General features: G+C 51.2%; 1 protein-coding gene across 1 annotated transcript; it reads left to right on the forward strand.

Annotated features, from left to right (window-relative positions):
- Positions 1 to 17: 17 nt before the first annotated feature.
- RGSL1 (regulator of G protein signaling like 1) lies at positions 18 to 13,588 on the forward strand (the record flags this gene model as incomplete). The annotated part of the gene is made up of 16 exons (XM_082053139.1): positions 18 to 95; positions 370 to 444; positions 1,154 to 1,283; positions 2,065 to 2,169; positions 2,515 to 2,676; positions 2,835 to 3,799; positions 4,364 to 4,426; positions 6,089 to 6,320; positions 7,510 to 7,621; positions 8,910 to 9,103; positions 9,533 to 9,650; positions 10,088 to 10,184; positions 10,595 to 10,724; positions 11,749 to 11,926; positions 12,655 to 12,793; positions 13,442 to 13,588. Exons 1-16 carry the CDS (start codon positions 27 to 29, stop codon positions 13,586 to 13,588), a joined length of 2,916 nt encoding a protein of 971 aa, XP_081909265.1. The 5' UTR covers positions 18 to 26.
- Between the last annotated feature and the right edge of the window lie 2,328 nt (positions 13,589 to 15,916).

Consider the following 15,916-nt stretch of genomic DNA (forward strand, 5'->3'; position numbering starts at 1 on the left):
TCCCCCTTGTAGCAACCATAGCCTCCATGGACATGGGACTTCTGCTGAGAGATGATGTTTTTGTCGACTTTTTCAACACATTTCTGAATCTTCCCGTAAGTCCACTCTGCACCATAAAGCACCCAGGACCTTTCTAAGCTCTTCTCAGGTGAACTTTCAGCTTCTGTGGTGTCAGATACCCCAGGAAAATTTGGAATACACCACACACAGGCTGGAAAATGAGGGAAACCTGAGGACCTCAGCTTGGAGATAGAGGTCTGAAAGGGAAGACGATGTTTCTCTGTAGTGAGGACTAACTAGAACAGCTGGGCTCTGGGCTCCCCTGCCACCCTCCATCTCTTTCAGCTCTCCCCTTTCCTTTCAATGCAGGTTTTTGGCCAGACACCCATTTACATCAGCAGCACGGGCCGGTGGGACCTCTGGCCAGAGCTGCCGAGCCACCTGGTGAGAAAATGCCCCTTGCGAGGAGGGTGAGGAGGAGGGTGAAGGGCATGGGGCAGGGGAGATAAGGGGCTAGTTTCTCTTTGCCAAGGCCACTGTTTGGCTCCCCTGTTCATGCAGCCAGGGGCTTATTTCAAACCCAGGCAGTATTTTGCTTTTGAGCCCTGGGAGGAATGCAAGCCATTTAAAGTCCTGGTGCACAGGCAGGTTATGGGGTCAGTAAACTGGAGTTAAGGAGAGCATGTGTGTCCTGTATTCCTCCTCAGTTCACTGGTAACCAAGGTCTTGTTGATCCTCAAATTGGCTCAGCCCTCCCCATGGACGTCCCCCTTCCCCATAGCCACAAATGCTGTTGTGGTGCTCAGATCCCATCACGAAAGGGAACTTAACTCCCCTTGGTGCTGCCAAAAAGCTGCCGTACCTCCCTACCTGGGCTCGGGGAAAGCAGGCAGGCTGCGAGGAGAGGCAGCCTTGCAGCACTGGGTCTCCCAGGTTTGCAGGCAGAGCTCACACGGACGCAAGCAGGGGCTATAGGTCAAAAATCCACCCTTATGTGGGTGAATTGCATCACCATTTAGCAACAAGGTGCCTTCCCCTGCCTCCTTCCCCCATAGTAGGGCCCCGTTACTTACCCTAATCCCCAGACAAGAGACAGCTCCTTGCTCACAGCTTAATCTTCTTCTTGGGCATGGGGGGGGGGGGTGCAACGCAGGATCCCAGCCCCCCGGCTTTACTGGCGTGGCTGGAAAAGCACCGTCTGCCTCACTTCTGCAAATCCAGCTTGTGCCTCCACCTCGTCCTCTGCCAGAAGCTCCTGGGTTTCATTCGGTCGGGGGAAGCAGGTGAGTCATCGCAGCTTGGAGGAAATCAGAGCAGCTTCGTCGTTGTCACCACAGCAAGGCTTCCTCTCACCCGGGGCTGTCACCACCGGGTGCCTGCCCAGTGGGTCGTGCCTCTGCTCCGGGTTAAAAAGGCATTGCACATCCCATTTTTTAGGGGTGCGGCAGATCCCACGGTTTCCACGGGATGAGCGAGGCTTTACCTCTCAGCCCAGGGAAAATAGGTCTGTGCTGTGGTCTGTCCTGCCAGCAACAAGTCTGAATTGTGCTCAGTTTAACCCAAAACAAGCCATGTCGGCCCAGCCAACTGCTTTGTCAGCCTATGTGTCAATACAAGGAAAAGCCACTGGAAAGAAAGCTGTGGCAGCAGGGATGCAGATTTTCATTTCAGAAAAATAAGCAATTCGTCCAGGCTTACTCCAGTGTCGTTTCTGAATGCACTGCTGCCTTCTCACCAGTCAGGTTGAACCTCAAGCTCAAGGAGGTTGAGAGCAAGCCCCAAATGCAGGCAAAAAAGATGGACATTTGCAAGGGGGAAGATGCACAATAGCTGGGTATACTATCCCTGATGGGAGTGGGTTGTACTGCATCCTTGCAAACACCACATGTGCATCCCACAATCCCAGCCAAAACTCCCATTTCAGTGCAATTTGCTGGTCTCACAGCACTGCTGCCCTCCAGCAGCCTGTGTCAGGGGCTGGAGGATGCTGGTGGGGTCTGGAGGGCTTGGGGGAGGCTCTTGCTCCATGCACCCCCTGATGCCATGCTCTGCACTCTCTGACAGCAAAACTGCTGAACTGGCAAAGTGCTGACCAGTGGCTGCTGGAGAAGTTCATCAGCGGGACCCAGGGCATGTGGCATTTTCGGGCCTTCATCCAAGGAATGGCAGGTGGGCACAGGGTGCTCCACAGCCCCTTCTCAGCCAGCCACAGGCCAGATGCCTGGTGGGACACTGGTACAGAGCCTGGGACACAGGTAAGCACCAGTGGGACAGGAGACACTGTGACCCCAGACATGGGTTTGGAAGATGAGCCAGCAGCAGAGCCCCAGCATGGGCACTGTACACCAGGGAGATGTACAGCCTTCTCTACACCATTCCCCAGTTCATCCAGGTGATCTTTACTTCTTTCCTTTTGTTTAAAAACAAACAAAAAAACCCCACAACACAGGCTGCTTTGCTCATGAGTGGGGCTCATGGGCTCCCTCTGACTCCCATCCTATGTCTGATCCATAGGGGAAGAACTGACCAACTTCTGGCTCACCACCGAAAGGCTCCTGGGGCTTGACGAGTCAGACGCGAGGCAGAGGGACCTCTACCTGTCCTTGTTCCACAGACTGAAAGCCACTCACCTGCGTGAAGGCTCCAGCGTCGTCACTCTCTGCAGTACCATGATTGGTAAGAAACATGGAAGCTGGGGACTAGCAGTGCCCTTCCAGAGAGGTGGCCTTTCCAGGATGCTCCCAGGGAGCTGGGATACCATCACCAGCTTTGCTTGTGTGGGGAATGGTCTGCATGAGCCATCTCTCCATCAGAATCCCCTGTATCCATTCCAGGGTTGCTGCCAAAAGCCAAGCATGTTCAGGCCACCAGCACCAGGAGGGAGACCCTAAGCAAGATGCAGGAACGAGCCCTCTTTATGATTCAGAGTTACTGGCTCCCTAAATTTTTCATCCACTGCAAGAAGGGCATGGAAGAAGATCAATCGTGCTGGCCTCTGCTGCAGGAGTATCAGGAGCGTTTATTATGGGCCAAATCGCAGGAGCCCTCAGGCTTTTCAGAGAGTCTTTTCATAATGCATATTAAAAGGAGCCAGGGTTTGTCAGGGCCCTACTGCAGCAAGAAGGCCAAAGCGGAGATCTGGACTGTGGCCAAGGAGGGAAGAGACACCCAAGAAATGAAGATGTCCAGTTTTTGGGTGCAACCAGAAAGGCAGCTGGGACCAGTTGGGAGCACAAAGGAATCACATCTGGATAAGGATGCTTTGGGACCAATTCCTCCACAGTCAGAGCATACTGCAAACACTGCCTTTGGAGGAAAAGGAGGAGCAACCTCTCCCGAAAGACCTAGACCCAGTGCAGAGCAGGTCCTTCGTCTGGAAGACCTCTGTGAAGAGAAAGTCCTCTCTAACCTGTCTTCCTCTACACCCCTTGTCCAGCTGCCATCCCTGAAAGAGCCAGTTAAGACCTTGTGTTTCCTTCCCTGGGCACTTAGTGCTGAGACCTGTGCAGGACGGCCCTTCAGGGACTTTTTAGAGCGCCAGAACCGCTCCATGGAGACTCTTCTCCTGGACCTGTGGCATGACCTGGAGGAATTTCTGCCTGTGGGGTTGGACCCCAGCAGAGAAAACAGTTTCTTCCTACGTCATTTGATTGGGGAGAAGATATGCAAGACCTATCTGGAGGAGGGCACTATTCATCAGCTTCCCCTGGAGGCCAGGACTCTCAGAAGCTTGCGGTACCATCTGATGTCTGGAGAATTCTCCCCCTGGATATTCAGAGCCCAGAAGGAGATTTGCAAGGTGCTGGCAGTGGGCAGGCTGGGAGGTACAGCTCTCATTGGCACACCTAGGCAGGTGTGAGGGCTGTAGGCATGTTTAAGAACAGAAGTATTTGGAAATTGAACAGGAAAAGAGATTAGGAAGGGAAAAACTTGCAGTTGCAAGCCACCATGGGCTGGAACCAGTGACCAAGATGTGCCAAGCCAGTGGAGAACATCCTCGCTGGTTTGCTGGGCAGTGGAGCAGAGGCAAGCAGTCATTTAGCAGCTGGTGACCTTGGTTGTTAGGCGCACATACCAATGGCCAGGGGATGGCACAGCAGCAGCTGTTCTTTCACATCTGGGTCACTGGTGCCAGCACAACACAAGGTAAAACACATTTATAGCCCAAACATTTTTGGGTAGCCTCTGAGCAACCCAATAAACCAACCGGGTGTACAGCCACCAGCAGAGCTGTCCTGGGCATCTCAGCCAAGTGTAACCTGCCCACGGCATCACCGCTGTGACCTCAGGGTACAGCGAGGCTGGGGGTGCCAGTTGCTCCTGGAGCACTATCTGAGGACAACCCACCTTTGCTCCTCCGTAGGTGCTCTGCTTCTTCTATGAGGAATTTCTGGCTGATGACGACAGGACGTTCCTCCAGTTCATGGTAAAGGGGATGCACAGGGGACACGGTCATCTTCGCAGGGCATGCAGGCAGCAGCAGGGATGTGAAAAATTGCAGAGAGGGAGGGAGGAGAAACCCATCCCACGGTGTCCCCTGTGCCTGTCCTAAGCAATGATCCTCAGCTTTTCCACTGCAGCATCCCATAAGTCAGCAGCACTGCAGGCATGCCCTGCAAGAGCTCCCCGAGACAAGCCACGACCTGGCCCAAAAGCAAGGAGACTTAAAACCAGTCTTCCAGGGTAGGCGGGGGTTAGCCCAGCAGCAGCTAGCACACTGGGTAACTGCCTCATGGGCAAAACACTTCTGGGAATGCACTCTCTCCCTTTTATCCTTGCAGCAAACGCTGCTGTAAATATGACTTGTGCAGACACGCATGCGTATGTGCCTGTTCCAGCACAAGCGACTGGCCGACACACTAGGGGAAGAGGGCATGCAGCCTTTCAGCCTATGATTCAACTGTGCTTGAGCTTTGCACATTTTTTTTCCTCTGTGTAAAGAAATGATTTAGGAAAGCTGAGTCACACAAGCACTCATCTTCCCAGACAATTATCCTTCCTGCCAGCAGAAATCTCACTAATACCTCATGTTTATTAACACCCAAACTACAAACCTTACACCCAAAAACCTTCTCACAAACCAGAACCTCCAAGCATCCCACCTGCTTCAGTCCCTGCACAACCTATGCAGGTGGTTTTGCTCACTGCAGACAGTGTTCTTCAGCCATTTGGCTTTTCTCCAAACTGCAACGTAAAAATATGCATCTGATCCTGGAAATGGCAAGGAGAGGCCATCAGGGTTAGTGCCCCCAAAGACGTGGCTCTCAGAGATGACAGCATCTCAGTCAGTGAGAGCTGAGCATTTTGGAAAACTCAGCTGGCAGCTCCTGACCCTGATTAATTCAATGCTCTTGGTTGCAAGTTAATTAGCTGCCTGGGTTTTTAAGCATGTCTTGTCAAGGAAATTACCCCTCAGAGCACAGCCCTGCTCCGGGAGTGCAATTAGCGGTTCAGCAGGTGTTGAGGCCGTGCTCTCCATAGGCACCATGCTCTGAGCCAAACTCCTCCTGGATCTTGCTGCACGGATGTCGAGGGAACTGCTCGGGGGCTTAGCAGGGATATTTTTGGTGCTTGTTCTCAGCAGCTTGTATCCCGGCCAGAAACCAGCCACTCTGATGCTGCTGCATGGTGACTCGTGTAAACTGCTGACTGGTGCGGGGGGCCCAAAGCCTGCAGGAGGGTCAGCCAAACCAACCAAAAAGGCACATGAGGTTCCCTGTCTGCCAGGGACACCTTTGGGGTTGTTTTCAGCCCTCCTGGGTGGACGTTGGCCTCTTGAGGAAAGCTGCTGCCTTTGCTTAGCAAGCTGTTGCCTGGACCTGCGGCGTGTCCCCCGTGTGTCCCAGCTGCAGGCAGATGTGGGCCAGCTTGAAGCAGCTGCATGGGTGGGATCAAGGTCTATGCTGAGCTTTGTGTGCACATAGATTTATTCCAGATGGTTTGAGGCAAAAGCAGAGCTCTATCTTGGGTAGGTTTGTACTCCAATGAACAGTAAAACATGCAGCTAGCCTGTTGGGCACAGGGCAGGAGCAGCTCCTTGGATGGGGTATGTGCTCTGTGCAATCACCCTCTGCTCTTCTCGCCATAGTCTCCACAGCGTGATGTCCCCATGCCTGAGACACAAGGCCATGCTGTTAGGAAAAATGAATGTTTCCTCCTGTCCCAGCGGATAAATGCATCCTTGAAGCTGAGCCAGGCCTTGCATGGCACAAGGAATTTGGAAGGTCTCTCCTCCGAGCACTGGCAACTAATTGCCACTTGGGACATCCAGAGAGGTGGCTCCATCCAGGCAGATGTGGAACCTCTCCTGTGCAGGACTGGTAAGAGGAGACTCTAGATTTCTGCCAGGGCTCACGTTGGCTCAAGATGATAAAGCATATTTTGTGCATTCATGACCAACACCCCTAATGCATAGGCTTTGGTGCATTCCCGGCAGCGCGTGGACAACATGGAGTAGGATGGGACAGGGTATTTAGGAGCCACCAGCTGTAATCCAAGCTTTAGCAGTGACTTATGGGCCAAATTCCTTTCTGCCAGTACCAGAGGCACCAAATGCCACATCCCTGCACTGGCCTGGGTCACCGGATCAAATGGAGGCTGCAGCGAACTGACTGAAACCCAAAGGCAGTTAACAGCCACTGTCACCCCACTTCCAGACCCTGACCTTCTCCTGTGGACCCTGGGACTGGCCACGCTGGTGTAACATCTGAGCTTTGTCTTCTCACATCATTTTTGGAGAATGACATGGAGTTTCTGGGTGCTTGCCGGTGCACTGAGAATGGCAGCTGTCACCTGTAGCAACCCTTAGGTAGCTTGTGGGGCCTCAGTCATAGCTCAGAAATGCAGTGTCACAGGTAGATCATGGGAACGGGACAGAGAAGGGGGAAAGAAAGGCAAGTCATGATCACCACACAGCACTCAGGGCAAATGCTGTCGTAGCCAGGAGGAATGGACATTGGATCTCTCCCCTCTTCTCTCTCAGATGCAGGATCCCAGAAGTGGATATCAAATAAGGTGGCTGTTCAGGAACCCTTGCTGGCTGGGGACGGCCCAAACACAGAAAATGAGCTTGTGTGTCTCAAAAGCCCATCAACTGGTGAGTCCAGTCAGAGCAGGCCAGAAGCAGGGTGGGCTCTCAACCATCATGCCCTTGGAGGTGCTCTAACACACCCTTAGGGGACTGGACAAGCAGGGGTCTTCCCTATTTGCATCCCATAGAACATCTCCAGAATGAGAGACCAAGCCACCCTTGAAAGATATGGAGTGTTCTGGAGTGTTAATCCAGCCAGTGAGGGTGGGGTTGGGAGGGCTTCTCTGAAGCAGATACCAGTGTGGTCAAACCACACAAAGAGTTCTCCAGCATCTCCTGAGCTGGGCTCACCATGCAGACACCAGCATGGTGGGTCTGGAGAAGCCTGTGTTTCTTTGTGGTCCTCTGCCCTGTGGACAGCTGTTAGCAGACTCTGCCTGTCACCTGTGGAAGGGACCAACCATGTTCTGTCCCCACAGCTGCTGAACCTAAGAAAATAAAGACGACAACCACTCCTCCCGTGAGCAAAAAGGAATCAAGCACCATGAAGTCCATCACTGTTTCAGCAGAGAAGCTGCCTAGAAGACCCAGGTCTGGCACCTTGCAGCACAGGGTTTTGCTGGTTTTTGACTCTTCCACTCTTTCAGGAGACAGATTTTTTTCCCAGTGCTCCTGCTTCATCACTGGGCTCTCTCAGATGTGGACATGGGTGGCCCATGGGTCTGAACTGTAGAATTACCAAGGAAAGGAGAAAAATGTATTAATACATCCACCATCCCATCATTCACATTTACTCCTCACATATTGCACACATCTCATGCACTTCATCCTCAATCCCTCCCCGGCATGCTGCCTGTACCACAGCTGAGCAGCTCTCAGATTCTCAAAAAAAATCACTTAAAACCACCCTGTGACCACACATAAATCTCTGTCCTCGCTGACTGCGTGAATGTCCTTGGGGTTCATGTCTCACCTCCTGGGAAATCTCCAGACATGAGTCCTCGCAGCTCCACATCAGGATATAAATGGTATCCAGGACACAGGTCCTGAGTAGGAGCAGTTCTTAGTGTTTGTTGTGAAAGTGACTCTCAGGAGCCACACTTAGACAAAGAAAATATCTGACCCTGTCCACTGATCTTCAAATAAGGTTTTTCTAACCTCATTAATGACCCAAAATCCCAGTCCACTCCCAGCTCTGGTGTTCCAAAGCTCTGCTGAATCTTCACAATGTGGCTGTCCTGTGGCTTTACATCTATTAAGAATCTCCTGACATACCAGCTGCAAGTGGCAAGGTTTTTCTACTCCAGAACACCCTCTCCATGGCCAAACCCATGAAGTTCTCTGCCATCCAGTGGCAAATTATTGCTCTTTATGGTCAAGCACCAGAGGGGAGCACAACCTCCTCCTCCCACCAGTCCTTCCATGTGCCACATCCTTACCTGCCTCCCTCCATGGTCTCTGCAGGGCTGCACCACTCCATTTGCAGGCTCTGAGGTCTCCAGCATGGACCTTAAGTCCTGTCTCCTCCATGATTCCCTGGGTGAAGCCTCCTCTTTGGGCTGAGACCGGTTCCTTTGGATACATGGCAGCAATGCTGTTGGGCAAGTGCACCTATTGCAGAAAAGAAATAACTTGTCATGACATTTCACCCTTGGATTTGCAACGGCTCGGTGGATGGGCAGGACAGACGAGGAAGACTGTGCTCCACTGATACCTTTACTGGCCCATCTGTTTCACCGATCCCACTCAATACTCATCCACGTGTTTCTACATCTTTTTTCGTTATCTTTTGTTGGAGGAGCTAGCACAGAGGTCTTGGCTATTTTCCAGGTCACTGGTGGCACAGAGATCCCATCTCCTGGTGTCTCCTCCTCTACAGGCACTTTGTGAAAGTCCTGCACAACCCTGTCCACCTGCAGTACTTCAAGCAGTTCCTCGAGGAGCACGGTGCCCATGAACCACTGCGCTTCTGGATGGCTGTGGAGAAGCTAGCTTCCGAGACCAACTCCAAGGCAAAGAGCATCCTTGTTAACAACATTGTCAAAACTTATTTCCATGGCAAAATCCCAGCTGGTAGGTGCCCTCCCCTGCTACACTTTACTCCATTTGTGATGAAAGCCTCTTTGCCCTAAGCTGGATGCTGGTTGCAGATTTTATGTCATCTTGCAGGGACCTGCCAATTCTCCTTTGCTATCCAGTGGAACATTTATTTGCTGTGGCCTTCCACTGCCACTTACATTTCTAGGAAGGTGGCCTACTTCTTTGGCAGGATCTACTGACATGAATACAAGATAGAGGAGAGCTCTTGGAGTGACAGCCTCATTCCCGAAGTATGCAATTAGCACAATATAGAAAGGAAAAGGGATGAGACAACCAAATTCAGCAAACAGGACAGGGAGAGATGTAACAAGGTGCCACTTTCAGATGTGAGGGTGGGAAGAGATGTCATGGTGGCTCGGGGGTAGCTGGCAGGGGCAGACAGTGACCACAATTCTCTTCCAGAGGAGCGGCTGGACTGCCACTCTGCAATCATCAAAGAAATAAGTGAGGCCAAAGTAGTCAGTCCCTTCATGTTGATGACAGCACAAATCTTTGTCGAGAAGGCAATGGAAAAACGATGGTAAGGACCTGGGCTGAGGTGGTTCCTGAGCCCAGTGGTTACACAAACACACCCTTCCAATGGGAACCCCAAAGTGACAGGCAGCAACTGTAACAAACGTGGAATAATTTGAGTTGGAAGGGACATTCAAAGCTCACCCAGTCCAACCCCTGGCATGAGCAGGGACATCTTCACCAGCTCAGGTGGCTCAGAGCCTCGTCCAGCCTGGCCTGGGATGTCTTCAGGGATGGGGCATCCACCACCTCTCTGGGCAACCTGGGCCAGGCTCTCACCACCCTCAGTGTCAAAAAATTCAGCCCCTGTCCATTTTTGCAACCTCACCCCAGGGTGATTCCTGCCAGCTGCTCCCCCATACTCAGTCACCCTCCCACCAAACCACTGCTCCCTCACACATCTGGCTGCCCTTGATGCTCTCTCTCTGATCTCCCACCTGGCAGGTTTAAGGAGTACCAGGACCTGTTCCCCCCAAGTGATGCACCTAAGTTTAGCCTTCATTTGCAGAATAAAATGGGGGACTTCAAGACAAGCAAGCTGGTAAGGAAAGACCCTCTCTGTCAGCAGACTTGGGGATGTTGTCCAGGCAAGAAAGAGAGGAGATGCTGCAGGCCAAGTGGTGCTCACGTAAATAGGGTGAAAGGGTCAGACTTGGAGAGTTGCAAAAAGGCAGCTAATAGGTAAAGCCTCACTCCTACAGGCTGTGGAGTCCTGCTTCATGTAGACTCCACCAGATTTGGTCAAGACTGGCCAAGTGATTCACACAATCACCCATGGCCACCAGTGAAACCAAGAAACACCAGACAGCAAAGATGATGGCTGGGTCACCAATCCCACTGCCAAGGCTGGACTCTTGGTGGTCCATCTCCCAGTGGTGGGTCCAAAGGGGAGGGCTGTGTCTGGGAGCAAGCCCTGCAGCTGCTGAGGTGAGCTGTGCCGTGTCTCTGCAGCGGTCTGCCTGGTATGGCATTCGCGACATTGTCAGGAGCATCTGCAAATTCCGGAAAGAGATGTATGATGACAAACGCCGTGCAGAGTTTGAGGACTTTCTCCGGCATGAGCTACGAGATGAGGAGGAAAGTATGGCTGGACTCCTTCCACCCCTTCTCCTCCCTCCCCAAGCCAGTCCTGGGTTTAGGCAGAGAAGTAAATGGAGAAAACCTGTGGCTCATCTCCCATCTCCATATGCTGACGTAGTTTTCTCTGCTGGAGGCATATAAAGAGCCAGAAGAGCAGGCATCTCAGGATGCCAGATATTGCTGTGCAGAAACCTGCACACTTGGGTGCTGCAGTCAGGAGATGAGGTCCGGAATTTTGCACAGGCAACACGCACACATACATATTCATGCAATATCTGTTTTTCTGATGTGGGTGCCCCATGATGCTGTTGCATCTCTCTCAAGCGATAACACATATACAAGTTTGCATCCCTTCCACAAAAAACAGGAAGCACTAAGTGAAGCTAAGGTGACACAGGCCAAAAGACGAACCAAATGGAATTGTTTTCTATGCAACAGGGGCTGACCTACCGGGTGCTTTGCCAAAGAATGTAGATGCTGAATGTTCACACAGGATCAAGAGGAGGCTGAAAAAGCTGTTAGAAAAGAAATCCACTGAATTTGCTAAATACACAGAAACCCCATCTAGATCAAGAAGTCCCTGGAAATGAAAATGTTTGGAGGCTGGAGAATATTGTATATGGGGGAAGTAACACAGATGTTTTTACCTTTCCCTCTCCCTAGTTATCTACCTGTGGGCCCTGTCAAAGCAGAATAATGGCTAGACAGACAAGTAGACTTTTGATCTACTGTGGCCATCCCTTATGAAAACATAAGCACTCCATGGGTGTAAAGAGAAGGATGGATGGAGAAACCAAGCTGGGGGAAGGCTGCACACTGGATGGGTGCAGAGTCCCTGGAGAGCCTGGCTGCAGGAAGGCTGTAGTCCATGTAGGTAGAAAGACTTTCAATAAATTAATCGCATGCAGGCAAAGCAAGTACAGGCGAGGTGAAGGAGCAGGGTATAGCTCAGCATCAGATGCCCAGCTGGCCTTGAAGCCAGTGCTGGGAGAAGCAGGACACAGCAGCTCTTCCCTCTCTCTCAGACTCGCCCATCGGCTCGAAGCGCAGCAGCAGCGGGAGCAGCTCCCAATCCCGCACGGCCTCTCTCAGCAGCCTGCCGGACAAGGAGATGGTACTAGTGAGACGTCGCCTGTTTAGCAGACAGTTCATCACCATCAACTTCCTTGTCAACGACCTGCACTTTTATCTGGAGATTGACAAGTAAGTTCCCTTTCCAGCGGGTGCTCGGGTACCACCAGTCTCCCTTCCTGTGCGTATTACCCATCTCTTAGCAGGGAGAAAAAAAACAGCCTGGACCATGGGTTCATTAGTACACACTAAGGTCTGTGCCGCCAGCCCTAAACTCCTGTCAGCACCTCTCTGCAAGGCCAGTGTCTGGACACCACACTGCAGCATGTGAAACAACCAAAGTCTCGCCCTGGAGCTGTCTACATCCAATCTGCTCATGGTCACCTGCCCTGGAGCCCACAAAACCCTGCAATTCAGCCAGAGGGTTCCTGTTTGGGTACCCTAGAAGTACTTCTGGTTTGACAGTCCCAAGCAATCTAACATTTTGCCTACACCTTTCTTGACCTGCCAGTTGCAGCATTTCTCCATTGATTTTGTCCCATTCCCTGGCAAAGGTGTAAGAGCAAACCATGGCTGATGCACGCCAGCCCCACAGTCAGCACACCCCCACCTACGTGAGACCATGTTTCAATTCCCCTCTTTTCCTGAAAAAGGGCAAACATCACATCCCCCAGGTGAATGCCATGACCACGAGGGTGGCAGAAGAGAGAAGTGGCTTTTCAACACTTCTGTTTTACTGTTGGACACCTCACAGATTGTTTCTTGTGGCCCAGTAAATACAGAGCTGAGCAAGAACACTACTGTCTAGTCTAGCAGTCAAGAGTGCTTCCCTCAGAGCAAGACCCCACATGCCTTTGCAGGTTTTCCAAGCTGGCTGATTCACTTGACGTTCTGGCAGATCGCAACATGCAACCAGAGAAGGAAGTTGCCTTTCTCAAAAAGAAAGTTGCCATAATCAACAAAGTCTTCCTGAACTCTGATATTCCCCCCAAATTGCGGGTAAGATTCTGGGACCCACCCAGGAAGGCTAAGAGCTGCTGTCTGCTCATTGCTCAAGAACCTTGCATCGCAGCTGTGAGCAGTTGTGGGGAAAAGGGAACCAGGCTGAGATTTGGATCTGGTCCAGCCAAGCATGCTGTGAACCTTAAGAGCACGTTCTGGAGCTTGGGACCTTCACTTGGTCTCCATGGGATGGGAACTGATCCACCATCAGACCCACACTAGCACTTGACTCGGATGGATTTGGAACAAGTGTGTGGACAAGGAAATGGTGAAATCTCCTACCTGCTGGAGAAATGCCAGGGCTGAAGCACCAAGATGTGTGCTGCACTCCACCAGTTCAGTTTTTTAACTCTCTAGAGGTGAACATCACCATCATCACCTCCCTACTGCATCCACTTCTTTCCCTATAGTATAGTAGCCATGACTCCGCCCATCTTCTCTTTGGAGAGCAGAGCACAGTACTTTCCACAGAAACCCAGGGGAGATCCCACCTTTGTATCCGGGACAGTTGGCCAGGACCTAACTAGTATCTTGTCTTAGAGACTGCTGAAATGCAGGCTGTGGTCAAAGAGAGAAACACACCTCTAGGGCCCAACAGGAGCAGCACAATCTGCTTTGGTTAAGCAAGTTCTCTTCTGTGGCCAGGTAAACATTTCTGAAGACAACAGAGATCTCATCTGGAGTTTAGCTTCTAAGGGGCTACTGAATCGTGTCCTCTACCACAAGGCCAAGGTCACTATCTTCCCCATCCTGATGTACTACTGGAGAAGGTACCTATCCTCTCTCTCCTGAGGTGGGGAGCCTCTGTGGACCCCAGCCTCTTTCTCCAAATATCTGTTCCTATGACATGATGAAAATGCAGATGAGACACTCCCCAGGAGTTCGGCTGTAGATGTTTGCTTGGATGTTTGCTGTCTTCAGTATTTCTTGTACAGGTACTGCATCTGGAAGGTGATGAGGAGCTTTCAGGTCCCCAGGAAGGACAGGGTGTCGGTCTCTTCAACCAGCAGAAAAGCCTCTGAATCATCTGACAATTACAATCCAAGTAAGCTGAGTGCCTGTCCTCCTGCTCCACATTTGTCCTTAGGCTTGTTCTTCCAATACAGAGATGTCCACACCTTGGTTTTTGATGTCCCATGAGGTTTCACTTAAAAGAACCAAACTTCTTCCTTCATAAAGCTTTGAGAATGTATGTGGTACAGACCTATTGAAAAATGAAGCCTCTTTTAACCACTCCTTCCCCTCAAATTCAGTCCAAATTGCCCACTGTTTTTTTAAACATTTCTTTGGAGAATAGGGAAGTGAGTGCAGAGACTTCATGAGCAAAGGGATGTTGCATAACTCCTGTTTACTTCAAAAAAACAAGTTAAAAATACCCTCGCACGCACCCTAAAACAGAAAGAAAGCAACTCATCTTTTGGGTTGCAAGTCAGATGGGAGCGGGAAAAGGAGAACAACCATGCAACCATACACCAGGCTCAGCAGCAGTACCTGAAGGATGCTTTGAACATCCGGAATGGAGAATAAACTTCATTGGGATTTGAGGTGACACTAGGACATCTCTGGGGAAAGGGATTTTCTCTTCTTCATCCACTTGTTTAGTTTCAATACACCAAATAACTCCAAGCTGAAAAATACAAAGCAGTGCTAAGTGCTTTAAGCCTGCCTGACAACCTAGCTCCCTGGCTGAATATTCATTTGGTAATTGTCTAATTGATTTTTTATTAAAGACAAAACCAAAATAGGCACAAACTAATCTTGCTTTGATGGTTGAGTGGGTGTTAGCAAGGTGGTGTTCTGCTCTCATTTATCGCTGTCAAGTTCTGGTTAAAAAAAATCAGCAGAGTTATAAGATTTTGATACCTACAGGCAGGTGCTTGTAGCTCCACAGCTGAGCTGGGGTAAGAGACCCCTGTGCTGGTGTGCTCCAAGACTGCCAAGCTGTGTCTGTTAGCTCAAATCACCCCACACCTTGGGCATTCCCCTGAAAAATGTGGAATATTCAGCTGGAGTCTCTGTCTTGTTACAGAGCCTCACTGCACTTCTAGGGCCTTCTCAAACATAGGTCTTTTAATGCAAAAGCATCTTGCTTTTCTGACCTTTAGATAAACAGCTTGCTTTTCAGCTGGGAAAAATTACTGGCGAAAATACCTGTAATTCCAGAGGAGCCCTCCTGTGGCCCACGTCTTGCATTTCTCTTGCACTGAGGGTCGCTGCTTTGCACAGACACGGTGCATGCATGGCTGGGAAGGTGCCAGATGTGAATCCATCTCCCATCACCAGGCGTCACTGTGGCACCGTCTGTGCCTTTGCATGGAGCAAAGGGGCTGGTCCTGCAGAACTAGACATAATGCCTGCACCCCACTTAGAATCATAGAACAGTTTGGGTTGGAAGGGACCTTCGAAGGTCATCTTCATGGGCATAAGCACCGAGCTCCTCTGGGGAGAAGCCACCCAAGCAGCCGAGAGCACATCTGTGAATGGGGACAGCTGGGTGGGACATGCCACCCCTGCCTTGCAGCCCCCAAACAGCTTTGCAGTTGAGATGTGGGTAACTCATATCCTTGCTCAACCACCCTTCCTTGACTGCTGTACAAGCCCCATGGGACTCAAAGGGGACAACATGTCCTGCTGTCTCCCTCATTTGCCACTGGAGCACTCGTCCCACGGTATGGCTCAATCTCATCTCCCTTGCTGGATAATCACACCATCATTGTTTTTACACTCCTAAAAGAGGCCCAGATCACGCCGCCGCAGCCCCAGGAGAAACCACAGCCACCGGAGGGGTGCAAAGGTGAGGCAGTGGTGGAAGGAGCTCTCCTGCTCCCGAAGGGAGCTGGGCTTTAGGGCTCCCTGCATCTGTCCACAATGGAAAGTCTACACATGTTGTTTTTCCCAGGTTTAGGTAAAAACCTTGAGAAAAGGCTCTCACTCGGAAAGCCTGCCTCCTGTCCTGCAGAGCAGGTAGGTGGTCACAGAGGCAGTTTACCTCCCCCAAACCACACCAGCACAAGCACCTGGAGCAGGAGACCCCTTAAAACCCAAAGGCCAGCTGGGTGGCTCTGTGCAGGATGCTGGTCACCATCTCTAGTGACACGCATGGAAAATCCCCAGTTGTTG

This window comes from Streptopelia decaocto, assembly GCF_964273445.1.
Source record: "Streptopelia decaocto genome assembly, chromosome: 5".
NCBI lineage: Eukaryota > Metazoa > Chordata > Aves > Columbiformes > Columbidae > Streptopelia > Streptopelia decaocto.